We start from the raw sequence: 27485 nt of genomic DNA on the forward strand, positions 1-27485 counted from the left end.
GGGGGCTGCGAGGCTGCCTCCTGGGGATGACATTTCCTGATGCAGCCAGATGGATGCCTGTGTCACTGCCAGGAGAGACACCTACTCGAATGGGCAGCTGCTCCCTAGGCCAAGCCCATCAGATGAAGTGCCACCATCCTCAGTGTGGCCTTTTCATCCTTTTCCACCCTCCTGGACTCGGGTCTTCTGCCCACTCTACCTGACACCGATGGGTTTGATTTCCCTGAGTGCAGCAAATTTGGGCTCAGCAACTGTTTGTAGAATGACCACTCTGTCACAGGGACCCCAGAGACAGGCACAGTTTCTTCAAGACCCTGGGTGTCACTTTCCTCCCCCAAGCCTGTTTCCTGCTCTGGGAAATGAGCTGACTTGCTCATGTCACATGGCGTGATGTCTGGTAGGGAAGCTGGGTTGCTTCTGAACCATGTCAGCAGTCTATTTACCTGATTCTTGGCACGGCTGTGTGCCTGCTCCAGACGCCAGGTGACTTTGTCTGGGCAATGTGGGGTGGGGATGAGGTTACAGGCAGGTCGGGTGTATGCTTCTTGTCCCTGGAGCAGTTTTTTTCTCTGGACCTGGGAGCAGCAAGGGACAAGGCGATAAGCTAGCGGAGCCAGGGAGCTGGGATGTAGGAGTGGCGCGTTCTGCCACCTGACAGTGGGTGGGGGACACTTGTCAAAGCCTTTTTTGCTGCAGTCAGAGTGTGCATCCCACCTCTTCTGGCTCACGGCCGAGCCACACAGGGAGGGCAGGGGGGATGAGGTGGGTGAATGGGGGTGCCTGCAACGCCTCTGCCAACCGCAGCTAACAAGTGGCGGCTTGCACACCAGGGCAGGCAGTGGTGACCCCGGGCAGGGTCAGCCAATGAGCTCCCGGGCCGTGGTGGCACCACCGGGCAGCCCGCCTGTCTTTGGCTGGCGCAGCTGCAGGAGGGGCCTGGGTCCACCAGTCAGGGCTGCCGGGCCCTGTCTCTGGGAGGCCTGGGCAGATCTGCCGCTCCATTCACAGGAGCCCAACCCGACTTGGGCTGCCACATTTTAAACTTTTTCAACCTCCTGGAGAGGAGGGCGGGCTGCAGGGGCAGTTGCAGCGGGGGGGGGGGGGGGAGAGTGGGGGGATGGTGGGAAGGACGATGGAAACAAACTCGCGACACTTTTCCCAGGATCTGGCTCTTGAGTGGGATGGAGCTCCAGGCTGGGGCTGGGAATTCCAAATGCTCTGCGGGCACATGGCAGGCCTGAGGGTGTGGTGGGGGATGTGGGGGAGGGAAAAGCAGAGGGTGATGGTCGTGGCCCAGATGCCCACCCAGGACTGGCGCTGGGGACCCCAGGGACCCAGACTGCTCAGGTCCTGCAGCCCCCCAGCCACCTGAGCACCCCTCTGCCTGGATGGAGTTAGTTCTGGAACAGCATGTGTGGCTTAAGTGGCTGTTAGCCAGGGCCAGCGGTCAGGGGAAATTCAGGCTCGTCATCTAGAGCTCCTTGTGGCACAGGCTGGACAGTGTCAGCAGCAGCAGGGGCTTGTGCCCCCACCCACCCCGCCCTTAAGCCTCCCTGCTCAATGCAGACCCACCACAGCCAGTCACATAATAAACATATATTAACAGATGTACAATTTGAGAATTCTAATTCAAGAAATACAGCTTCCAGGGGATCCTTTAGGATCTATGTTCTTATTGCACGTGGCTCAGCCCATCTAGGGACATCTACCAAGACCAGATGGTCGGGGTGTGGGGGCAGAGCACCAGGGCCACAGTGGGTGGGCACTCTGGCCACATCAGTTCTTATCATCTCTCTGGGCTGAGGTGGCTGCTTCATTGCAGGGTGGGACCTTGTTTAAAAACCAGATTTGACATTTCCTTACCAAACTTCCTTTCCCAGCAAGAATCCTATTTGTTGGGGGACTTTTAAAAAAAGAGCCGAGAGAAACTCTGGGAGGGTGGTTATCACCTCCTGGCTGGCAGCTTGGGGAAGTAAGGCTTTGGAAGACGGCGGGCTCAACGACACACCCACCGCCACAGGAAAACATGGTCATTCCAGAAGGCCCAGGAAAAACTGTGGGAATAAATAAAACCTCCCTCCTCCCACTGGCAGCAAGTGCTGTTTTGAGCAAAATCCTCATTTCAATATGAGGGTAAGAAAACTATTCTGGTTCAGGTGTATCCTTTGTTCAAGGTACAAGAGGAGACCTGGTGGTCACATCCACAGCGGGTGAAGACAGAGGCACCCACGGGCACTGACTTTTCTTCAGGAGTCGAGGAGGCCACCCTGGGGTCCCGGCACCGACTGACTCGGAGGAAGAACTTTCTGAAGTCCTTGGTGAATGACTTAGGAAAAACCAGTGGCAATGATGGAGCTGTGCCCTGTGGCATCTATAAGGCAAAGCCCACTGAGGGACTTAGGGGTGGGGAAACGGTTAGGTAGACCCTGGCCCCCTCTGCAGGCCTTCCCTTCTGTGGGCAGGGGGCTGGAGGGCTCCTGGACACCAGGACAAAGAGCCCACCAGTGCTGCTGAGAGGGGAGGGGTGGTCTCACCCAAGCACGTCCTGGTGGGCCTCTACTGTGACTCAATACTGACCTGGCACCTGCCTCCACAGCCGGCTCCTCTCCAGGTTAACCATAATCCTGAGGCCTTCGTGGGTTCACACTTACCATGATTACTGCTGCCATCAAAACCAGGCTGGGGTTTCGGGGGGCCGTGAAAAGTTCTGATGCGACTCTCCTTATGCTGTCAGCTATAGCTAATGTCTAGCAAACACATCACCAGGGTACCTTCCCCAAATAGGCCTCAGTTTTTAAAACATGGAAGAAATCAGCTCAACAACTTAACCAAATCCCTGCAGAGTTTAAAAAGTAGACTATATATATATATCTTCATATATGCCTATTTACATATAAATAGATATATATACATATACACGCATCTATAAATTACATTCTATGGAGAGTTCTCTTTCTTCCTCCTCTCTATCTTTGGCCAGGGCCTCTGGCTTCTCCTGAGAGGTGGCTGGTGGTGGCTCCTCTGAGGGAGGAAAGGCAGCTGGGCGCCCCCTCCCCCAGCCCTTCCCACTGATATCTGCTGTGAGTTTTACATTTCTACTTTCGTTGCCATGGTTTCTGTATCCTAGGAGAGAGCCGATGCGGAGCCTCCGCCAGCCCTGGGAGGGAGGGAAGCAGCCCCATGGCAGGTTTTCTGTCTGTCCTAAGAGCTTTCTGCATTTACTGGGTGAGAGAGAGGGCAGCTGTGCAGCGTTCGGCCTCCAATTCCATTTTAATTTTGTTTCTTTGTATGTCTTTCCTCAAATATACAGTCCATCACCTTGGCTCAGTGCATGTCACCAAAAATTCTCCAGGGATTTCATAGTCTGGGGAGGAGAGTGGCAACAGTTAGCTCGGCAGTCAGGCAGCACCGGCTCCTCTACTTATGCCACACAAGTAGTCCCCCTTGCCACTGCACCGCTGCACCGTGCTGCCTGCTCGACCCCCACCAACCCCACTTGTGGCCTGCCCTCCTGCGGCAGCACAGAGGCAGGCACAGATGGCCTCCAGGCAGTCAGCCGTGGATCCAGGCCGGGAGGACACAGGCAAAGGAGGGGGTAGGCAGGGCACCCACACAGAGAAGAACCTTCACTGCTTCTGCCCACACTTCTCCAGGCTTGGCCGAAGTGGCCACCTCTGGAAAACTCTGGGAACAGAGCCCAGCACCTCCATTCACCAGGCTGCAGAAGGAGGGAGCCTGCTACCAGCAACTCTCATTTCCCCTCCACCCCTCCTGTGCTGAGCGGCTGCATCTGACCCTGAACTCGTGACCTTCTGTTCCCTTCCTCAGACCGCAGGCGAGATGCCTGGGCAAGGCCGGATGCCTGTGGCTTCCAGGCTGCCAGGTGTGGCGGCATTTGAGAGAGTGCCTCAGATCCCACCAGAGGCGGGTGGTCAGAGCCTGCAGCCCCTCCCACCACCAAGCCTGCCAGCTCCCACCCACCTCGTGGCTGCCTGTTCATCTTGCTCATTTCCTCCTAGCTGGAGGGATGGAGGAAGAGGAGGGCTCTTGGCCCACCTGTTCCCACATGGTTCTTCCTGGTATCAGGCAGGCAGTGTGCGTGTGGGGCTCTCTTGGGCCCCACAATATGTGATGGCCTAAATACCAGGGCACGGACAATAGTCTGCTGTGCTGGAGAAAGGACCGTGCTGACTGACGGCTGGAGTGGACCAAGAAGCCCCGGGTGGCCCTCAGCAACAGTTTCGAGTTCCCACTCTGCCTGGTTCTGGGGTCCCCCACGCCCCTGGAGCCAGGGAGCAGAGTGGAGGAGTGGGGTGGAGAGCATCGCTAGAGGGTGGAAACCGACCTTGGTTTCCCAGCAGGCCCCACAGCTGCTCGGTCTCTGGAGGCTGGAGGTCAGGCTGGGGACAGGAGTCTTTGCCACAATCACCAGGCTTCCTCCCTTTCTCCCCCTCCCTCCTCTGCTCATGACCAGGGCCAAAGCTGCCAGGAGTTGCAGGGTGGAGGCAGCCCTGGCTCATACTTGGACCTCGGTGGCGTGGCTGGCCCAGGACTATCCATGCAGGGAGGCCTGCACCTCTGACAGTCGGCTGCAGCTGGGGGTGCCCATCTTCTGTGCTTTGTGGTACATATCTGTGTCGCCAAAGTAGCGTGCCCGGTACAGCAAGCCTTCCTCTGCAAAGCAATGGGACAGCGTTAGTGCACGACCAGTACCTCCCGAAGCCTGCAAGGAAGCCTGCGAGGGCTGTGGAGGGCGGAGGAAAGCTGGCACACGCCCGGGGCTTGGGCAGGGCTGGCCTCCCATTAGGAAGACCTTGGAGGAGCAGAGACTACAGTCCTTACGTGGGCGAGGGTGACAGAGGCGCCTTTCTCTAGAATGCAGTGAGCCCAGCCAAGGTGAGACCCTGTCATCCTGGTCAGGCCTCCCCAGGGTCCCACAGACAGATCCAGGAGCACAGTCAGCGGGTGGCCAGGGATCCATCCGCTCCAGTCCATCTCTACACACTCACCTCTGGCAGCCAACATGCTGGGCTGATGGCAGTGATTTACAGGAATCTGAGGAAACTACCAGGTGGCCCCTGGCTCCCAGCCCCGGAGAAACACAGGAGTGGAGACCAGCTCTTGTCTGGGAGGTGGCTGGTGCAGGGCAGTGCCAGGGGCTGGGCCCTCAGAGCACAGGGTGAGCAGGGCTCTCTCCTTCCCCTGCTTTCCAGCTTCATCCCAAGCCACCTCCCAAATACAGCCCCCGCCTGCCCCCCACACTCACTCTGCTGCTTCTCCTTCCAGCAGTTGTTCCGGAGGTTGGCGATATAATCGTCTTCCACATTCCGCTCGACGGTTTTGAGGCTGGAGCCTGTGTACTCCTCGGAGAAAGCGTCTCCCACATAGTAGACGACACCCAGGTGGTCAGTGACTCGCCTGTGGATGTGGCCCACGGACCTGGCCAGAAATACCAGGTTCAAAGTGGGTGCGGGTCCCCATGCCCAGGGCACTCTAGGGGTATGGGCCCCATGGCAGGAGGTGCTGCACAGACCATAAGAGTAGTTGGTTCCCTCTCAAACCAGAGCAGGGACTCGCACACTCCCTGAAAGGAGGGTCTGAGGAAAAGGCAGCGTCCTCCCACACACGTGGCCCAGACCGCAGGACGCCCTGCCTTTAGACTCCCTGCTTACCACACTGCTGACGTGGGGCCTTTGGGGAGAGGCCCGGTCTGGGAAACTGGAGACCTGGGAGGAAATCTGGGCTCTACCTCTGTGCCTCCATCTCCCCATTCATCCCCTAAGCCAACTGTTGCTGCGGGGGCTTGCCTGCCCATCTAGGAGTTCCCAGTGTAGAGTTAAGAGGCTTAGGAACAAAATGACAGGAAGGGCTCCAGGGAGCCTTATCCTCCCAGCTCCAATCAGGCTCTGTCAGCTGTGGGAAGAGCCTTGACACCCAGACAAGACCAGTGCCCTGGGGACAACAGTCCCTGCCCTAGTCCTCTGCTCCTCGCATCTCTTCAGTTGCAGGGAAAAGGGCTGGCATCTGGCCACAGGGAGCCTGAGCCAGCGGCCAGGGTCCAGTGGACCGACTCTGCCCCCTGCTGGCTGAGAAGGGTCCTGCCAGCTCCCAGCCAGAGGTGGCCACCTTTGGGGAGAGGGGGATCCACCCCATTGAAGCTGTGCACCCACTGTGTAGCTGACCCTGGGCCAGGTGCTGGACATCAATGAGGGGAGCTGACATCCTAACGGGTCATGAAATGTCCTCAAGTTCACTCCTGGCGGTCGAGACCAGGCATTCATTAAACTAATATTGTTGAGCATTTCTAATGGGCCAGATATTTTATATGCATTACTCATTAATTTCCACAGCAGGTGGATGTTATAATTCCCATTTTATTGATGAGGAAACCAAGGTTACATAACTTGTTTAGGGTCACATAGCTTCTTAGTGGAGAAGCTGGGATCCTAAGCCATGCTTGCTCTGTCTGGCTCAAGTGCCCTGTTCTTTCCATAGCCTCAGGAAGCCCAACCAGAGCCGAGGAGGTTCTTCGTTAGGGTTGGCAGGGGAGATGGGCAGGGAAGAGTCACAAAGCTGCCAAAATTATATGCAAAACTGTGTGTATGTGTGTGCGTGTATGTGTGCATGTGTATTATGTGTGTGCATGTATTGTGCATGTGTGTGTATGTGTGCATGTGTATCGTGTGTGTGTGTGTGTGTGTGTGCATAGTTCTAGGGAAAAGTTCTGTAGCTCTCGCTGCAATTTCTTAGGGGACCATAATCCTAAAAAGTTTAAGAGTCCTAGTTGAATAGAGAAAGTATATTTTCTTGATTCGAAGCCAGGTTTCTGCATTATGATCGCACGCTGGCTGGATCAGGATGGGAAGGAAGGCCCCTGATGGGGCTGAGAATCTAAAGCCCCTTGTCTGCCCACGACCCGGCCTCACCCATGTACTCACGGTCTTGGGCTCAGACTGTAGGGTGGACTGGAGACCATGAGCTGGCTGAGAGCTGACACGAGAATCAGGATGAGGATAGGCATCAGCTGTACAAACACCCCTAGCCCGCCCTGCAGGGAAGAGCCAACGTCACTCTGCTGGACCTGGGTGGGGTGTGTTGTCAGCCATAATCACCACCAGCTCCCCTAGAACAGTGGAGCCTGGGGAGACATGACACCACTCTGCCATTCCCTCCACGAGGCTCCAAAACACAGACGCTCCTTCACCTGCCAGCTTTCCCAGATAAAAACAAAGCAGCAACTGGTGTGAAATACAGGAGGAAGTGAGGTATCTGCATTTACTTTTGACAGAATGCCAAAAAAAAAAAAAAAAAAATCGGCAAAAGTTGCTTCCTCCAGGAGAATGGAAGGCAGGGCTGGAAGGAGACATGCAGTATATACAACTTTTTGAGATGTGAACGACACAAATATATTACCAATTGAAACATTATGGCCAGTGTGGCGGCTCATGCCTGTAATCCCAACACTTTGGGAGACCAACGTGAGAGCAACACGTGAGGCCAGGAGTTCAAGACCAGTCTGGCCAACATACACCCCCATCTCTACAAAAAATAATAATTAAAACAAAATAAAAATTACCAATTAAAATTAGAAATAGCACTGGTCCTAGGTTGCAGAAAAAGCAAACAAACAAAAAAAGAAGGATTAGAAATAAAAATTAACAAATTTATTCACTATGTGATAATCTGTGATGTTAAATACTCTTCTGTTGTTAGATACAAAATAAAAAAATTTTGATCAGGGGCAGTGGCTCATGCCTGTAATCCCAGCACTGTGGGAGGCTGAGGCAGGAGGACCACTTGAGCCCAAGAGTTTGAGACCAGCCTGGGCTCAAACAGCAAAGTAAGACCCTATCTCTACAAAAAATACAAAAAATTAGTTGGGTGTGGTGGTGTGGGCCTGTGGTCCCTGCTACTGGGGAGCCTGAGGTGGGAGCTTTGCCTGGGAGGGGAGGCTCCTGCACTCTAGCCAGGGTGACAGAAAGAGACCCTGTCTCAAAAAAAAAAAAAGGCCGGCATGGTGGCTCACGCCTGTAATCCCAGCACTTTGGGAGGAAGAGGCAGGCGGATCACGAGGTCAGGAGTTCGAGACCAGCCTGGCCAACATGGTGAAACCCCGTCTCTACTAAAAATACAAAAATTAGCTGAGCGTGGTGGCGGGCGCCTGTACTCCCAGCTACTTAGGAGCCTGAGACAGAAGAATCACTTGAACCCGGGAGGCAGAGGTTGCAGTGAGCCAAGATTGTGCCACTGCACTCTGGCCTGGGCAACAGAGAGAGACTCCATCTCAAAAAAAAAAAAAAAAAAAAAAAATTGAATAAGTATTGTCAGAACAAAAGGAACCCCTTTCAGCTGGCCAGAATTTAAAATGTTTTGCAATTGTCCACAATATTTTAACTTTAGCCAGCTAGCTGTTCTTTGATCTGTGGCATACAAAATGTGTTTGAAGCACTGTCTAGTTATAATTTTTATACTTTTTGTTTTGTTTTGTTTTGTTTTGTTTTTTGAGATGGAGTCTTGCTCTGTCGCCTAGGATGGAGTACAGTGGCACGATCTCGGCTCACTGCAACCTCTGCCTCTCGGGTTCAAGTGATTCTTATGCCTCAGCTTCCTGTGTAGGGATTAAAGGCGCCTGCCACTATGCCGGGCTAATTTTTGTATTTTTGTAGAGACGGGGTTTCACCATGTTGGCCAGGCTGCTCTCAAACTCCAGACCTCAGGTGATCCACCCACCTTGGCCTCTCAAATTTTTGTAAATATCTTTTTAAAAGTATCTTTTGGCTTTTTAGCAAGAAGAGTCGGCACCTATGCTGTCATCCTTTAAAATTCTCACTGGCAGAGCGCAGTGGCTCACGCCTGTAATCCCAGCACTTTGGGAGGCTGAGGCGGGTGAATTACCAGAGGTCAGGAGTTCAAGACCAGCCTGGCCAACATGGTGAAACCCCGTCTCTACTAAAAATACAAAATTAGCCGGGCGTGGTGGCACGCACCCGTAATCCCAGTTACTCGGGAGGCTGAGGCAGGAGAATGGCTTGGACCCGGGAGGCGGAGGTTGCAGTGAGCTGAGATCACGCCACTGCACTCAGCCTGGGCAAGAGAGCAAGACTCCATCTCAATTTAAAAAAAAAAGTTCTCTCACAAAGTTGAGAGAAAATAGCTGAGACCCATGAAAAAAATGAAAAATAAAATTCTCTCACAAAGTGTAACTTTCCATTGCTTAGAGGATGCCACTTTGGCCTTACCAGCGAGCGGCCTGCATGGAAGCCTCACACTCAAACCTGGCTGCGGGTGGGGTTTCTGGTTCCACTCCCCAGCCAGGCCAGCAAAGCCACACTCCCGCCGGCAATGTGGAGCACGGCTCCCTCCTGTAGCGCCCTCTGGTGTCACTCAGCAGAATGGCAAGGGAGGCCCAGAGGGCTCCTTGGCTGAGAGTTGTGGAGACTCTGCTGGTCCCAGAATGGACAGTGTGGGAGGGAACTCCCTCCTCCAAGCCCCCTCCCTGGGGTGGATTTGGTGCCCTCCCCGCACTGTCCCCGGCGCCCTCCTCACTCACGTCACCCTGGTTGTCCCTGCGGTCCTGCCTTTGCTGGTAGGTATAGCGCATGCGGCCGTTGCTGTAGACGTGGACGTTACCTGGGGGTCAGAGGGGCTGAGTCAGGAGCCAGGTCTGTTGGGAAAGGGAGAGGCTGGCATGCCATCCCCACCATCACCCCAGGGATACCTGGCTGTGGGGAGGGTGGGGAACTTACTAGAAGGGAAGCCGCCGCCAAAGAACATGTTGAAGAGGTCTTCAGGGGAGATGTCGGCCTCAAAGCCGCGGTGGAAATCCCCATGCCCATGGCCGTGCCGGGCCGCCTGGCTCTTGTCATCGCCGAACTGGTCATACTGCTTCCTCTTCTCCGGGTTGCTGAGTACCGCATATGCTGTGCCAATGGCTGGAGAGGAGGGGAAAGGTCAGGCCTGAGGATCCTGGGGTGCGGGGGGAGGCTCCCATGGCAGCCGAGTGCGCACTTTTCTCAGGTACTCAAGCAGTGCTTTAGGAAGCAGACGTCCTTGGGGTGGGCAGGAAGCTTGGCCAGTGTGAGGAGGGGGCATGCAGGAAGACCCCTCAGTGGATCTGGGCAGCCTGGCTGGGTGGAGGGTAACACAGGCCCCTTGCTCTCCTCAAGACAATGGTCAAGCTTTGTCAATGTGCCAGGCCTCCTAGGAGCGTGGCCTCATTTACTTTTTTGTTTGTTTATTTTATTTTTTGAGGCAGGGCCTCACTCTGTCACCCAAGCCGAGTGCGGTGGAGCAACCGTGGCTCACTGCAGTCTCAACTTCCTTTGCTCAGGCGATCCTCCCCCATCAGCCTCCTGAGTAGCTGGGACTACAGGTGTGAACCACCACACTCAGCTAATTTTTTGTATTTTTTGTAGAGATGAGGTCTTGCCAAGTTGCCCAGGCTGGTCTCAAACTCCTGGGCTCAAGGGATCCTCCCACCTTGGCCTCCCAAAGTGCTGGGATTATAGACATAAGCCAGCACACCAGGTCAACTCATTTACCTCTAACAGCAACCCTATCTCCATTTCACCAATGAGAAAACTGAGGCTCAGAGAAGTGACTGCCTAAGCTCACACAGCTTTAACATGTTACAGAGCCGGGAGTCAAACAAAAGCAGGTGTCTCTTGCTTCAAGTTCTCTCTCCGACTTTATGAAAACCACCAAAAACCTCTTTCCTCATTCTCTCTTGAGGTGCCCAATAGGATGGGCGTCCCTTTCTGGAGGTTCTGTAAACCTGAAGTCTTAGTCTCACATGCAGGCCAGACAGACACACAATATCCTTATTGTGAACTGGAAGGCAGCAGGAGCTGTGGGGAAGGGCCAAATCTCGGGCCTCTATGGAGACTTCTCCACTCCTGGTGATGCGGCCGGGATGAGTCCCCCACTCTCTGGGGTCCAGGCCCCAACCGCTATTTCCTATCTGGGCCTGAAGCCTCCCACCAGGGTCCCCTGGCCAGGACGGCTGTGCCCTAAAGGACCCCAGCTCTGACTTCCTCAGTCTCTCACTCCCTCTCCTCAAGCTGCCACTGACTCCAAGGAGTGGGTCCAAGCCACATCTGATTCCCATCGTGAAACCCCTGGGAATAGGGAGGGTGGAATCCTCTCCTCCGCCAATTCTGAACAGGCCTCAAGGCCAGAGCTGGCCTCTCAGTACAGTCGGAGCAGGCTGCAGGCAGAGGCTGGGGCTGGAGAAACATTCGACAGGGCTACCTTGCCTCCCCCCACTCCCACTCTCCTCCTCCGGGGCCCCGGGACACTGCACACCAGGTCTCGGAGTCTGCTCTGCCACAGGCTCTCCAGCTGGCTGTGGTTGTGGGTGCAGCACAGCACGCCCCCCGCCCAGGCCAGTGCGGGCTAGTCACCATGCTATTTCCCAAGGAGGTGGATGAAGTGGGAATGAGAGAAGGAGGACCTGGTGGAAATGAGAGAAGGCAGTGATGTTTGGGGCAATGAGAAATTGCAGTGCACAGAGTCAGTACACATGAGCGCCTGACAGGTTAAATGAAAATGGAATGAATAAAGGGCAGCTTACGATTTCAGCCAGAAATGAAGCACCCATCCCTGAGCCAGTGGGCCCTGAAGCCAGAGACTGCCATGTCCCCACTGCAGGTCCCAGGTGTATAGGTATGGTGGGGGAGCTGGCTGTGGCTGCTGGTATTGAGGTGGCCACCAGGCCTGAGGCCCCTGACCTGGGGCTACCCTGCCCCTCAGCAGGGAAACAGTTACCCCAGTGGGCAGCTATGAGACTCTAAGACAGGGAAGTGCACACGGTGAGTCACTCAATCACTGAGAATCCTTGGAGAAGCTACTAGAACTTTCTTGCCTCAGCTCTACTACTGTAAACCCAGGAAATGCAGAGGAAGCGGGGGCAGGAATGGTGCTATTTGAGCTCTGACAAACTCTACATAGCTAGAGGTGGCTACTAGAACCTTTTTCCCAAGAAGCAGCTCCCAAGCCTGGGCAACTTGGGCCCGAGGACACTTCCTCCTGCTCCCCGCTTCCTGGGAAAGCTGTCTTGGTCCCTTATTCCCTGCCATGGACAGGAGATGAACACACCAAAATGCTAGGAAAGCAGGGCCGGCTTACCTTTGAAAGCTTCAGTGGCACCAGGTGCGTGGTTCTTGTCTGGGTGGAATTTGAGGGCCAGTTTGCGGTAGGCCTTCTTCAGGTCCTCATCTGAGGCCCCTCTGCTCACCCCCAGGATCTCATAGTAATCTTTACATTGCTTGACCCTGGGGAGGAAGGAGACCGTGATAGGGGGTGCTCTACATGGGTCTGTGTGAGGGGGGCGAGGAACAGGCCGTGTGGGGCGCACAGCTCTGGGCAGGCTGCGGGGGACCAACAGCGCAAGGCTGACAGCTCCTTGGGTCAGCTGTGTGACATCAGGGACAAGGGAGCCACAGTGGGTACCAAATGTGATGCAGAGCTGGGCAGGACCACGGGAAACAGAAGAACACCGTCTGGATTCTTGGATTTAGGAGGGCATCTGCGGGGTTCGCCAGGCCAGTATCTATCTATCTCCCCCTGTTCTGCTGACAGCTTCCCCATGGATGAGCTCAGGAGGACTGTCGGTGTCCATCACCCAGGGTGGTGTCCCAAGCTCAGCCAACCGACTCTCCTGGCAATCTGAGTCTTTTTTTTTTTAATTTTTAAAAGTTTTTAAAATTTTAAATATTTAAAGATAGAGACAGGGTCTTCTAATTGCTCAGGCTGGTCTCAAACTCCTGGGCTCAAGGGATCCTCCCGCCTCGGCCCCCCAAAGTGCTAGGATGACAGGCATGAGCCACCATGCCCAGCCCAATCTGAGTCTTGAGTGGGTCTAACATGAAGGCCAGAAGTGGCAGGTGACTGTTCACCCCAAGCACAGGGCCTAAAGAGACCCTGGTTCTCTTTCACCAATTCTTCCTCTCCGTGCCCCTGGAGACCTCCTGGTTCTTGGCCGTTTCTAGGCCTTCCCAATCCCTCATATGTCAGTTTCTATTGCCTACAATGGACCTTGCCGAGTCAGTGAAGTACAGATCTCGCCTACACTTTTATGGCAAACAGCAGTCATGCTCAGTCTCACACAGGCGGCCTCGGTCCTGAAGCTTGCCAGGAGCGTGGCATGACCCTGGGGGATTCCCAAGGCCAGCTGCTGGGAGACCTGGGGAGAAATGGGAGCTGGGAACGTCTAAGCCTGAGGAGGCTTGGCTGGGTGGTCTCTGGCCTGGTAGCGAGCTACTCTGCGTGGGGCCTGCTCACAGCCATGGGGCAATAACTCTGCCTCTGGTCTCCATTCTACCCCACGCAGGCTCTGATCTAAAAGGGTCTTTGTTGGGTGCTGGGGTGTGGGTTGGGGTAGAATGTGGAAGGGGAGACAAGGCTCCATCTCTGCTGACAAACAGAGCTGTGTAAAGAGGCCTGGGGCCTGCCTGGCCAGCGGCAGAGGAAGCCGGCAGTGTCAGCTTTTCCAGGCTCTGCTGTGGGTCGTCTTGGCGGGAGGGGTGGTGGAGCCCCAGTTCCCACACTGTACTCCTGGGCCTTGAGGGAAATAAGGAGAGGTCCTGGTGAGCTGGGACACTTGGACCTTCTCCATCCTCCAGGAAGCCTCTAGATGTCCCCAGTCTCCCCAGGCTCCAGCCCCTGCCCACCCGTCTACCTTTTCACAGCTGCAACCTGTTCTGCAGTGTAGCCTTTGGTGCTCTCTCCTCCAGCTTCACCGTTGGCCGAGGGGGCATCGGTCCCACCTGCTTTCCTGTGGGTGGCACGGGTTGTGTCTGTGGGTGGGGGTTGGTCACCGGCAGTCTGTGGTTTCTGGTTGAGGGACTCAATCAGGGCTGTGCAAGGCAAGGAAACCATTCAGAGCTCCTGCTCCAGCAGGCTGCGTGCCTCGCCGGGCGGCCCGCTGCTTCCCACTCGCTTCCCCTCCCAGCAAAGCCACCAGCTCCTGCCCTGATTAGGCCTGTGGGTGCCGGGGGGACAGTCATCTGCTCTCTTGAAAGCCACAGTCCTTAAGAGTAGGCAGGATAGGCCGGACGCGCTGGTTCACACCTGTAATCCCAGCATTTTGGGAGGCTGAGGCGGGCAGATCACCTGAGGTCAGGAGTTTGAGACCCGCCTGGCCAATGTGGTGAAACTCCGTCTGTACTAAAAATAAAAACATTAGCCAGATGTGGTGGCGGGTGCCTGTAATCCCAGCTACTAGGGAGGCAGAGGTTGCAGTGAGCCAAGATGGCGCCACTGCAGTCCAGCCTGGGTGACAGAGACAGACTCTGTCTCAAAAAAAAAAAAAAACAAAAAACAAAAAATGAAGAAAACAGAAACATCTGGGCACAGTGGCTCACGCCTGTAATCCCAGCACTTTGGGAGGCTGAGGCAGGCGGATCACCTGAGGTCAGGAGTTTGAGACCAGCCTGGCCAACATGGTGAAACTCCATCTCTACTAAAAATACAAAAAAACCCCCCAAAAAACCAAAAAGCATTTAGCTGGAGATAGTGGTGGGCGCCTGTAATCCCAGCTACTCGAGAGACTCGAGAGGCTGAGGCATGAGAATTTCTTGAACCCAGGAGGTGGAGATTGCAGTGAGCAAGATTGTGCCACTGCACTCCAGCCTGGGTGACAGAGCGAGGCTCTGTCTCAAAAAAAAAAAAAAAAGTAGGCAGGATAGAGGTCTTCTTTTTACATGAACAAAATTAATTTTGTTAATAAAAATTGACAGAAAATCTACATAATTCATGGATAAATCTGTAGTAATTGCTTTATTTTTCAGATAGTATACTTATACATGTATCTCTTTTCTTAATAAATTTAGGCAGAATTCTGATATTCTGATAGTCTTCCAAAAGCACACTTGGTTTTATTAATAAACCCTATAGTACTTTATTTAGAGTTATTTTTTGTTTATTTGTTTGTTTGAGATAGAGTCTCACTCTGTTGCCCAGGCTGGAGTGCAGTGGTGCGATCTCAGCTCACTACAACCTCTGCCTCCCAGGTTCAAGCGATTCTCATGCCTCAGTCTCCCGAGTAGCTGGTACTACAGGCACGTGCCACCACGCCTGGCTAATTTTTTTTTTTTTTTTTTTGACACGGAGTCTTGCTCTGTTGCCCAGGCTGGAGTGCAGTGGCATGATCTCAGCTCACTGCAACCTCTGCCTCCTGGGTTCAAGCAATTCTCCTGCCTCAGTCTCCCTAGTAACTGGGATTACAGGCGCCCAGCACCATGCCCAGCTAATTTTTGTATTTTAGTAGAGATGGGGTATCACCACGTTGGCCAGACTGGTCTTGAACTCCTGACCTCAAGCAATCCATCCATCTCGGCCTCCTGAAATGCTGGGATTACAGGCCTGAGCCACTGTGCCCAGCCTAATTTTTGTATTTTTAGTAGAGATGGGGTTTGACCATGTTGGCCAGGCTGGTCTCGAACTCCTGACCTCAAGTGATCTGCCCCCCCCTCGGCTTCCCAAAGTGCTGGGATTATAGGCATGAGCCACCGTGCCTTGCTAGAGTTCATTTAATACTACTTTAATTGCTATTTCTTTCAATGTATTTGGTTTTACTCTGCTTTTTGCTTTTATGAATCCAACTTATAATCCATTTTTTTCTACTGAACTCATTCAAATCTGCAAATATGTTTGCATTGCACCACATTTTGAATAAGTAAAATATTCAGTCCACTGCACTATTCCCTATTTTTACCATCGGCTTTTTTTTTTTTGAGACAGAGTCTCGTTCTGTTGCCCACGCTGGAGTGCAACGTCATGATCTCAGCTCACTGCAACCTCCGCCTCCCGGGTTCAAGCGATTCTCCTGCCTCAGCCTCCCAAGTAGCTGGAATTACAGGCGCACACCACCATGCCGGCTAATTGTATTTTTAGTAGAGACGAGGTTTCACCATGTTGGCCAGGCTGGTTTCGAACTCCTGACCTCAAGTGATCCACCCACCTCAGCTCCCAAAGTGCTGGGATTACAGGCGTGAGCCACTGCACCCAGTCAACCCTTCAGATTTTTAAGATCTCAAAGTAGTGAGTTTAACAGACTTGGCATTTTGAGTGCCAAGATGGGCAAAGTACCCTGCAAAGGGGACCCCACTTAGCAGGACCATCTGTTTCAGGTGGGATCAGTCAGGAAGCCTTCCTGGAGGCCTTTGCTTAGCTGTAAAGAGGAATGGGGGAAATGAGTTTGCCCAAGGGGGACACGGATGGTATGAGACCAAAAGAAGTATCTGCTGGGCTCACTACTTGCTATTTTTCACATTTTTCTAATGCAAGTGGTTGGCCATGCCAAATGTCCTCTTCAATGTCTGGAGTCTATACAGGACATTAACTATCACCCTTGGCAGCATCATGGTTATTGAAAACCAAGCCTGGCTGGGCGCGGTGACTCACGCCTGTAATCCCGGCACTTTGGGAGGCTGAGGCAGGCAAATCACAAGGTCAGGAGTTCAAGACCAGCCTGGCCAACATGGTGAAACCCCGTCTCTACTAAAATACAAAAATTAGCCGAACGGCCGGGCGCGGTGGCTCATGCTTGTAATCCCAGCACTTTGGGAGGCCGAGGCGGGCGGATCACGAGGTCAGGAGATCGAGACCACAGTGAAACCCCGTCTCTACTAAAAAAAATACAAAAAATTAGCCGGGCGTGGTGGCGGGCGCCGAGTAGCCCAGCTACTCGGAGAGGCTGAGGCAGGAGAATGGCATGAACCCAGGAGGCGGAGCTTGCAGTGAGCCGAGATTGTGCCCCTGCACTCCAGCCTGGGCGACAGAGCGAGACTCCGTCTCAAAAAAAAAAAAAAAAAAAAAAAAAAACATTAGCCGAACGTGGTGGTGGGCACCTGTAATCCCAGCTACTAGGGAGGCTGAGGCAGGAGGATGGCTTGAACCTGGGAGGCGGAGGTTGCAGTGAGCTGAAATCATGCCACTGCACTCCAGCCTGGGTAACAGAATGAGACTCCGTCTCAAAAAAACAAAAACAATCAAGCCCACCAGGCGCGGTGGCTCACACCTGTAATCCCAGCACTTTGGGAGGCTGAGGCGGGTGGATCGCCTGAGGTCAGGAGTTTGAGACCAGCTTGGCCAGCATGGTGAAACCCCATCTCTACTAAAAATACAAAAATTAGCCAGCATGGTGGCAGGCGCCTGTAATCCCAGCTACTCGGGAGGCTGAGGCAGAGAATCGCTTGAACTCGGAAGGCAGAGGTTGCGGTGAGCTGAGATCGTACCACTGCACTCCAGCCTGGGCAACAGAGCAAGACTCCATCTCAAAAAAAGACAAAAGCAAGCAAAAACAAGCCTGTGGTTCCTGCGGATTAAATGAGGAAGGGCCCAAGTCTCTGGCAGCAGGTCCCTGTGTCCATTTATTCCAGGCACAAAACCAGCTCTCAGAAACCTCAGCCAGGCCTGGGCCCCAGCGCCCCGGGTAGTAAAATCCTAAAGCCTCTGACAAACTGACCAGCTGGGAAAACAGGCATCTGGATCACTGCAGGGACGCAGCATCCCTCTGTGCTAAGGAAGGACAGCAGCACATCCCAGCACATTCCCTCAAACACGCCAGGTGCCTGCTGGCCTGAAGACGCCATCCTGGGTGCCACACCCACCAGTGCGATGCACTGAGGTCTGACCCAACGGGCTGAGAGCCAGTCTCACTGGGAACAGAGTATGGGGCTCCAGTGGAGCACTGTGCCCTGGGCCACTACTTCTGCACTGAGCGCTTGTGTGATCTTGCTGAGTCTTCAATTGGGAAATCCAAACACAGGAGCTCACAGCCGGGGTTGCTCTGAAAAAGGGAGGCGGGCTCCTGTAGCAAACCATGGGAGGGTGCTTGGGGAGGAGCAATAGCAACAATCATTTCTCTTACCCAGTGATGTGTGTCAGGTGGGTACTTTCACAGTGATCTGCATTAGCTCATTTAATTGCCACAGCAGCCTTAGAAGGTAGGTCTCATTACCTACCCCACCCCACTGTAGGAAGAGGGTACTGTGGCAGACTCCTGCCATGACCACACAGCTGGTTAGGAGGCAGAGGGGCCTTCGAACCCCAGGACGTCCAGCTCCAGGGTCCATGCTCTTAACTATGCTGCTATCCTGGGCTGCACGTGTCTGATGGGGTGGGGGTGGGGATTGGGGACAGGGATCCAAGCAAAAGCATAGAAGAGACATCAAATTCAGAAAGGCCCAGATTCAAATCTCAGTTGTGCCATTCCTAGCAGTGTGACCCTGGCTGATCTATGAAATCTCTCTGAACCCTGGTTTCCTCACGGTGGTGGAGGATGAAATGAGATAATGTGCGTAAGCACCTGTGCCGAGTCTGACAGAGAGTGAAGGTTCAAGGCTGATGAAGTGTCTGGCCATGGAAGTGGGCTGGCCAGGGAGGTGAGGGGACCTGTGGTGGGGGGTGGGGAGGAGGAGGGCTGGGTAGCTGGGGAGCTCCAAGGCTCAGGAAGGCAAAGGCTCAGCACGCAGCAGACTCTGGAACCAGTAGTAACCATGAGATTTCAGGCCATCCCAGATACCGGGTCCATGCCAGCTACCAAGGGGATGGCAAGAGAAACCAAAAGATGAAGAGATATTGGTCAAGACGGGGCAGGAGGAGGAGGCAGTATGCTGTTTCCTAGAGCTTTTCAAGAAGCTCTTTATTTCAGTTCCTCTGGAAGTTCTGGTGGGCCAGGCTGAGCCTGGCAGATCCTAAGGGCAAAATAACTAGTTATTCAACTGCCAGAGATGAGCAGGAGCACTAGCCAGGAGATGGGACAGGCTCTCTCTTGTACCTCTCAGAGAAGATTCTGGAAGCTTTTCAGGGCAGTTACAGGGAATCAGCCACTCTAATTTCCCTACAGTACAGAAAGAGAGCCCAAAGGAGAATGGGGGTGTCCTGGGTCACATGGAAGCTTTCTGCTTGACTTAGAAATTAAAGATTTCCGGTTGCTGGCAAGTAGGGTCTCTCTTCTGGCCTGGGGGATGTGACAGCTTCATGCTTACATCCCTCATGGCATGGAGGCTGACAGGCAATGTCACAAAAGGAGACAGAACAGCTTAATGTTACCTTGGTTCTGTCCCTTCTCAGTAAAGCTGGCAGACTTAGAAAAGGAAGGGAATTTGATAGAAGAGAACAGAGCTGCGGTGGAGAGGCACCTGAGGTAGAGCTGAGAGGATTTCTATGGCCAAAGCCACTGAACCCAGACCAGAGTTACACTTGGCCGGGCAGTGGCTCACACCTGTCATCTCAGCACTTTGGGAGGCCAAGGCAGGAGGATGGATTGAGCCCAGGAGTTCGAGACCAGCCTTGGCAACACAGGAAGACCCCGTCTCTACAAAAATAAAAAAATTAGCCCAGTGTGGTGGCGCATGCCTGTGGTCCCAGCTGTTTGGGAGGCTAAGGTGGGAGGATCACTTGGGCCTGGGAGGTTGAGGCTGCAGTGAGCTGTGATTGCACCACTGCACTCCAGCCTGGGCAACACAGTGAGACCCTGTCCCAAAAAAAAAAAAAAAAAAATTAGACTGCCCAATGGGTTCAAACCTAGCTCTGCCATTTGCTAGAAGGGTCATCTTGGACAAGGTAACTTAGCTCATCTGTGCAAAACTCTATCTCCGTCATACAGGCTAAAAGAGGAAATGAGTGAATGCCAGCAAAAAACTCAGCCCAATGCCCAGCAAATATACAGTGTTGTCTCTGACTGTGACTTTGTTAGTAAGTGAGTAGCTGAGTTTCTGGGCTCTGTGTACCTACAGTGAGTCAGAAAAGGGCCTGGGATTGGAGACGGACAGTTCTGCGTCTTTGCTGGCTAGCCATGTGGCCTTGCCAGGTTAGCTGGTTCCTCAGTGGAGAGATGATCTCTGCTCTCATAGGAGTGCTCTGAGGGGTAAATAAGATTCTGTGAAACACAGTGAATGGAAGGGGGCTAAGTGCACAGTGGGGCTCATGAAGGTTGACTGACTTGAAGGGAACAACCCCACCCCGGACCTCGCCAGCACCAGAACATCTCTCACTCCTGGACTCTGAGTGCAGAATCCCTCAGCAACCCATCTCCTTTTCCTGTGGGCTGGCCTTCCCAGCTTGGCCTTCCTGACTTAGCCCAGAGTCAACCATTTCACAGAACATCTGATAGCCTGAGCCGCAAGGAACCTCAGAATCATCCCGGCCAATCCTCTCTTTGTATGCTGGGGAAACTGAGGCCTACAAATGCTCTCGTGAGCTCGCTGGGAAATCTGGCACCTTCCACATTTGTTACAAAGCTTGAGTCAAAGCCAATGGCTACCAGGCTGCCAGCTGCTGGACACAAACTCCCAGAAAGGCACTGACTGGCTCCACCATCTCTAGCCTGTGACCTCCCAGCTTAGGGCCCAGCTACTGCTTTGCAGTTTAACTCAGTGCCTCCTTGTCCACCTCCTGCAGCAGGAGTTTCAAGTCTCCTCACATCCTTTTTGCTGCAAAGGCCAACAGTGTGAGGTCCCTCATCCTTTCAAGGTTGCTCTGAGCCTCCCCTCTCTCCTGACTCTCCCCTCTCTGCCCTTCCACTTCTCCAAAACCATCCTCTGCCCATGCTCTCAATCCTTCCCTTTTCAACTCTTAACTTGTCCTTTTCCTACGCGGTGCCTGCAGCGTCACACAGGGCTGCTCACCACCTGCTGCCATTACCTCTCCATGGCTACCTGGCCGCTGCCCTCTCCGGGGACTGCCTCGTCTTGTTGCTCCATCTCAATCTGTTGCTTCCTCTGCCTTTGCCTATGGGCTCAGGGCAGGTGTTGCCTGCCATTGTGCCTGCAGCAACTCTCTCCATGGTCTGTACTTTCCCACAGTGACCTCAGCCATGCACAACTCCAGTGAGCTCCAGGCTGATAGCTCCTTTGGACTGTCCCACTGGCACCTCCCACTCTGCTCATCTCTTCCCATCCCAGTTCTTCAGCTTGGTTTCTTCCTGGTCACAGGGGCTTCGATTCTGATTCCCCAGCATCCCATCTGATTCTGCTCTGCACCTCTCTCTCACACAGGCCTGGCGCCTCTTTTCCAGGGACCTTAACCTCATCCATACTGCCTTGTCCCAGGCTCTCAGAATATCCAACCTGCGCAAGGCAATTCTCTCCCATTGGCTCCCTGTCCTGAGTCTCTCTTCCCTCTCATTAACCTTTCATGCTGTTCTCTTTTAACAACAGTGCCCGTACTTTATTCCTGCTATCAAAAACCTCAATGGTTTCCTCACTAACTACAGAATAAGGTAAAAATACCTTGGCCTGATAGAAAAGGATTTCTATGATCTGGCCCCATTTTATTTTCCAAACTTAATCCTCTCTGTATACGAATTACCACCTCCACTGCCTCTAAATCTTGCTATACTTTTGATCTCTTCCCCCAAACATTACAACTTCCAGGTCCTCTGTCTTCTTCCAGGATGCCTTTCCTCAAGTCTCACACCTTCCTCCAAAGCACAGTTCAAATGCTAACTCCTGTCATCCCCAAAGAATTCCCTCGCTGTGAGAAAACATTATTTTTATGCACTTGCTACAGCACTCACTACACTGCTTATAATTTAATGTTCAGGAGATTGTCCTCCACACCTCCTGCCCACCATCAGACTGTGAACCCACGGATGATGGGGACTGATTTTTTCATGCCTGTCCTTAAGTCCTCAGCATCTAACCTTGGGCTTATTTTTTATTTAATTATGGTTCTGTCTTGTAATATTTGTTTCTGTAAGTTTGTCTCTTTCACTAGATTATAAGCTTTTTTGAGGTGAGGGATCACATTTTACCAATCTTGCTAGCACCAAGCAGAGGACTTTGCAAACAAAACATAAATGATCTTCAACAAAAGTCTGCTGCATTGAATGAGCATCTGGGATGAGCCTAAACCCAAAGCCATAGACCGCCACCTAATATATCTGTATTACTCCCCTGGGGAAGCAGGTAGCCCAGTGGGTAGCCCTGCCTTTTATTTTTGAAGTAAGATCTTTCCCTGTCCCAGACCCAAACTAATCCCAGGTCTTGTCAGCTCAGTGGAGGGCTGCAGATGGTAAAGTTTACACAGATGCATAAGGCGTATAGTCTCATGGTCTTTCCAGAAAAGCACAAATATGACAAATATGCAGGCAGATGATTCTTCTGTCTCAGCAAATTCCAGAGCCTGAGCCCCAGAGAGGACACTCCTTCAAGCTCCCGAACTGGTGCAGGGGACCTGCTGACAGAAAGATCCCGAGACCCTGTGGCCCATCCTTTCTTGGCTGCCTGCTCCTGAGCCCGCAGCAGCATCAGTGTCAGGCAGAATTCTGACAGCTGGAGGATACCACCCCACCACAGAATACGAATTAATTCACAGGGAGGCTCCTCGAGCAGGTTACCTCAGGTGTCCTGGCAAATACAGCCCGAAACCCTCTCCAAGGGGAGGCAAACAGGCCAAAGATCAACCTGCAAGAGTCCGGAGGGAGGAAAGTTCAGCAGTCCAGGCTACCTCTTCCGCCAGCGTTCTGCTTTCTCTTTTTTTTTTTTTTTGAGACGGAGTCTTGCTCTGTCGCCCAGGCTGGAGTGCAGTGGCGCAATCTTGGCTCACTGCAAGCTCCGCCTCCCGGGTTCACGCCATTCTCCTGCCTCAGCCTCTCCGAGTAGCTGGGACTACAGGCGCCCGCCACCACGCCCGGCTAATTTTTTTGTATTTTTAGTAGAGACGGGGTTTCACCGTGGTCTCGATGTCCTGACCTCGTGATCCGCCCGCCTCGGCCTCCCAAAGTGCTGGGATTACAAGCCTGAGCCACCGCGCCCGGCCTCCGCTTTCTCAATCTCATCAGGCGGGCTGGGCCGGTTAGGAGGCTGACTGCTGTTCCTCAATTTCATTTCTTTTCTTTCATAAACATTTACAGAGTCACAGAACTTTCCACTTTCTAGCTGTGTCGTCTTGGGCATCCCTTACCTCAGAGATTTTCCTCACCCATAGAATAAAGATAATGATCTTTGCTCTGCCTCCCTGACTGGCAGGCTCAAGTGAGAAGGCACAGGGGAAGGAGCTTCCTAAACTGCAAAGCCCTATGGGTATTATTGCCAATCACATTATCTGCGCCAACCCTCTAATCTTCCCGAGGAGGAAACCCCAGCTCAGGAAGGTCACGTGGTAGCCGTCAGGCTGAGACTGGGCCCTTCGGAGTGCCTGTTATTCCCAGACGGTTTACTAAGTGCTGATCACAAGCACCACCCGGTGTCTCTCTCCCCTCTAGCGTGGATTAAGAAAAACTCCTTGGAAAACTTAGGTTAAAGAAAAAAGAAAGGGCTCCCGGGTGAAGCGAGGTGATGAGTTGTAAAGCCAGCTTCACTCTTCCCTCCCTGGCTCAGGAGGCTCCTGTCCAGGGCCACTCAGCAGCCTCGGCGTCCACATGGCCGGCCGCCGCTGGACTCTTGCGGGCGATGGAGGACTGGCAGTGGCTGAGGTCAGCACCTCCCACCAGGCTACCCGCTCCGAATCTCATCATCGGCAGGAGTGAGGGGCCCGGCCTCAGGACAGTCCGAGGCGGCGGACTGGGGTGGGTGCAAAGGCCGGCTCGCATTTTGGGAGAGTGGTCCCTGACCCTCAGCCCGAGACGTGAGAGGGAGTGAAGATACAGAAGCGCCTTTCCCTGGCGCCCGAAGGACAGAAGTTTCTCCCTGTCTAGCGCCCATTCTCCCCCTCAAAGGAGTTATGTTTATTTTCCTGAACTATAATATTTCCCAGGCCGGCGACTGGCCTGGGCCACCGAACGGCCCCTTGGGAAAAGTAGTTCGAGTTCACTTCCAGGTAAGTTCCCTTCGTCCCGGCTGCCAGCGCGTTTCATTCTCGGAGACCTCAAACCCCAGGGAGCTCCGCCAGCACCCCGAAAGCTGAAGTCTCGGCCGCCCGCGTCTCCAGACGGCTCGCATCCCGCAGAGGAGCTCGAGGGAAAAACTACGCCTCCCAGCAGCCACCGCGCACCTCAGTGCGCAGGCGTAGCCGCGCCTCGCCACCCCTCCCCCTCCTCCAACTGCTCCAGTCGGTCCGTTCCCGTGTTCCCCCCATCAGTTCTAATGTCCCCAGTCTCTCCGGCACCTCACACTCACCACGAACTCGCGGCGTCGGATACAGCCGCTGTGCCTTCTCTAGGAAGCGGAGCGCCCGGTCGGGCTGGTTGCTCTGGATGGCCTTGAGGGCGATGCTGATACAGCGCTCAGCTTCATCCTTGTTGGATTCCATGGCGGAACCAGAGCGCGGAACCAGGGAGGGGGAGGCCGGGCGAGCGAAGGGCTGCGCCACCCGCCGGCGCGTCGCGGGCAGCCGGGCGCGGAGTGATGACATCCACCCTCCGCCCCTCCTTTCCCGAGATTTGAGCGAGGGTGGCAGCGCTACCGTATGTCTTCTAAGAAAGGGATGGCTGGCGTAGGTGTCAATAATGGTGCACGCCCAGATTCCATGTTCCGGAGGTCTTAGAATTGAGTATGCGCCAACCCTCTAATCTTCCCCAGGAGGAAACCCAAGCTCAGGAAGGTCACGTGGTAGCCGTAGGGATGAGACTGGGGCCTTCGGAGTGCCTGTTATTCCCAGACGGTTTACTAAGTGGTGATCTATATACGTAATGTAACTATATACGTTTCAGATGAAGGTTATTTATTCACTGAACAGATACTGAGTGCCCACTATTTGTGGGCATGGTTTTATTATGGGGATACAGGGATGAACAAAACAAAACCTCTGCTCTCATGGAGCTTACATTCCAGTGTGTGTAGGCGGGGGGAGCCCTCCAGATAGATTCAGATAGTGATAAAAGCTCTGAAGAAAAATTATGGAAAACACAGGGATAGAGAGTGGGAGGCGCTATTTTAAATAGCGCGATAAAAGAAACCTCTCAGAAGCTGTCATTAACAGGTACCAGAATTCAGGAATGATAACAGGTAGATGTGACTGTCCGGAGGAAGGGTGGTCGGGCCAGAGGAACAGCAAGTGCAAAGGCTCTGAAAAGGGAATTCTCTTGGTGAGTTATAACAGGATCAAGAAGGCGAATACACTCTAGGGAGCATAAAGATTCTACTACAGGCCGGGCGCGGTGGCTCACGCCTGTAATCCCAGCAATTTGGGAGGCCGAGGCGGGCGGATCACTTGAGGTCAGGAGTTCGAGACCAGCCTGACCAACATGGAGAAACCCCGTCTCTACTAAAAATACAAAATTAGCCGGGCATGGTGGCACATGCCTGTAATCCCACCTACTCGGGAGGCTGAGGCGGGAGAATCGCTTGAACCTGGGAGGCGGAGGTTGCGGTGAGCCAAGATCACACCATTGCACTCCACCCTGGGCAACAAGAGCGAAACTCCACCTAAAAAAAAGAAAAAAAAGATTCTACTACAGAGTGTAATCCAGTTCTATCATTATCCCGTTCTTCGAGGGCTATCACTCCAGTGAAAGCAATCTTGTGAAGGTTACCAGTGACCTCCACGTTGCCGAATCCCCTAGTCATCTGTCAGCCCTTACATTGCTTGGCCTTTCGGGCAGGATCTGGTGAGAGGCTACTACAGTAATCCGGATGAGAATCAGGAAGCTACTATTATAATACAGGTGAAAATTAATGGTAACTTGGATAAGGGTGATGGCGGAGGTGGTGAGTGGTAGTAAAATTCTGGATATATTTTGAAGACAGAATGACGCAATGGATGTGGGCTGTGAGAGCAAGGATTCAAGGATGATTCCAATGTTTTTGGCTTGATAACTGGAAGAAGAGAATTTCTATTTACTAAAACAAGGAAATGGAAAAGACTATAAAAGCAGTTTGGTGGGGGAATATTAAGTGTTTGATTCAGTTTGTGATGCTTTTTAGAATCAAGCAGAGATATAGACTAGGATGTTGTACATATGTAGGGTTTAGGCAAAAAGGAGCTGGAAATATAATTGTGGGGCCAGGCACAGTGGCTCACTCCTGTAATCCCAACATTTTGGGAGGCAAGGGGTGGGAGGATCACTTGAGGCAAGGAGTTTGAGACCAGCCTGGGCAACAGAGTGAGATCCCATCACTACAAAAAAATAAAAAATTAGCTGGGTGTGGTAGTACACGCCTATAGTCCCAGCTACTCAGGAGGCTGAGGTGGGAGGATCGCTTGAGCACGGGAGGTCAAGGCTGCAGTGAGCTGTGGTATATATATATGCACCAAGGAAGTGAGTGTAGATGGAGAAGAGCAGAAGTCTGATTACTGAGCCTCACGAAATGCCAACATTTAAAGATCTGGAAGAGGAGGAAAATCCAGGAAAGGAGAATGTGAAGAAGCAGGTTGTAAGGAAATGAGTAGGTCAGGTGTGGTGGCTCATGCCTGTAATCCCAGCACTTGGGGAGGCTGAGGTGGGAGGCTCGCTTTAGCCCAGGAGTTCAAGACCAGCCTGGGCAACATAATGAGACCCCCTGTCTCTACAAAAAGCTTTTTAGAAAAAGAGGGAGGGAGGGGGGTCAAACTTGTCATATCCTGTGGAGAGGCCAAGCAACGTGAAACCTGAGAAATGACCAATGGATTTGGCAGTGTAGAGGGCAGTGTTGACTTTGACAAAATTGCTTTTATCTATTTCATTTTATTTTTTTGAGACAGGGTCTCACTCTGTTACCCAGACTGGAGTGCAGTGGCACGGTTATGGCTCACTGCAGCCTCAACTTTCTGGGCTCAAGCAATCCTCCCACCTCAGCCTCCTGAATAGCTGGGACTACAGGAGTGCTCCACCACACCTGGCTAGTTTTTTTTTAAGTTTTTTTTAGAGATGGGGTCTCACTTTGTTGCCTAGGCTGGTCTCAAACTTCTGGGCTTAAGTGATCCTCTCACCTCAACCTCCCAAAGTGCTGGGATTACAGGTGTGAGCCACTGTGCCTGGCCATAAAATTGCTTTTAGTGTGTGTTAGGGGTGAAAACCCAACAGGAATGGATTCAAGAGAGTAAAGGTGGCTGGGCGCAGTGGCTCACACCTGTAATCTCAGCACTTTGGGAGGCTGAGGTGGGTGGATCACCTGAGGTCAGGAGTTCAAGACCAGCCTGGCCAACATGGTGAAACCCTATCTCTACTAAAAAAACACAAAAATTAGCCCGGTGTGGTGGCATGCGCCTGTAGTCCCAGCTACCCAGGAGGATTATGAGCCTGGGAGGTCAAGGCTGCCGGGAGCCATGGTTGCCCCACTGCACTCTAGCCTGGGCACAGAGTCAGACCCTGTCTCAATAAATAAATACACACATAAGAAAGAAGCAAGGCCCTGGCATCCTCAGCTATACATGCTCCTTGGAAAATTCTTTCACATCCAACCTTCCTTTCCATTCCCATTTTTCCCTTTCCAATGCAAACCCTTACAACTCCATGCTGGCCTGGTACAGACCCTCCTTGATAAGACAGTCCTACACTTGGAGAAATTTAAGTTCTCTACAAATTGATAGGTCCCCAATGTGTCCATGGATAAATGCTGGGATCCTTTTCAAACAGCCTCTCTGAGGTTTGTTGACCTAGCACGACAATTTCCATCTTC

The 27485-nt window shown here is 53.0% G+C and overlaps 1 protein-coding gene across 5 annotated transcripts; it reads right to left on the reverse strand.

Moving 5' to 3' along the window:
• Positions 1-496: 496 nt before the first annotated feature.
• On the reverse strand, positions 497-24531 carry DNAJB12 (DnaJ heat shock protein family (Hsp40) member B12). 5 transcript variants are annotated; one of them, XM_030798200.1, is made up of 9 exons: positions 24066-24406; positions 13679-13856; positions 12127-12272; positions 9747-9932; positions 9551-9630; positions 6939-7048; positions 5267-5439; positions 4523-4674; positions 497-575 (listed from the first exon to the last, which is right to left on the reverse strand). In XM_030798200.1, exons 1-8 carry the CDS (start codon positions 24298-24300, stop codon positions 4553-4555), a joined length of 1230 nt encoding a protein of 409 aa, XP_030654060.1. In that variant the 5' UTR covers positions 24301-24406; the 3' UTR covers positions 497-575; positions 4523-4552. The 5 variants fall into 5 exon arrangements, 4 of the variants coding, with proteins under 4 accessions (XP_030654060.1, XP_030654057.1, XP_030654059.1 ...); XR_004026708.1 differs by lacking the exon at positions 497-575 and adding an exon at positions 1577-3364 and having other exon boundaries at positions 4346-4674; XM_030798197.1 differs by lacking the exon at positions 497-575 and adding an exon at positions 1582-3364 and having other exon boundaries at positions 4577-4674; positions 24066-24531.
• Positions 24532-27485: the final 2954 nt, after the last annotated feature.

Source organism: Nomascus leucogenys, chromosome 18, assembly GCF_006542625.1.
Source record: "Nomascus leucogenys isolate Asia chromosome 18, Asia_NLE_v1, whole genome shotgun sequence".
NCBI lineage: Eukaryota > Metazoa > Chordata > Mammalia > Primates > Hylobatidae > Nomascus > Nomascus leucogenys.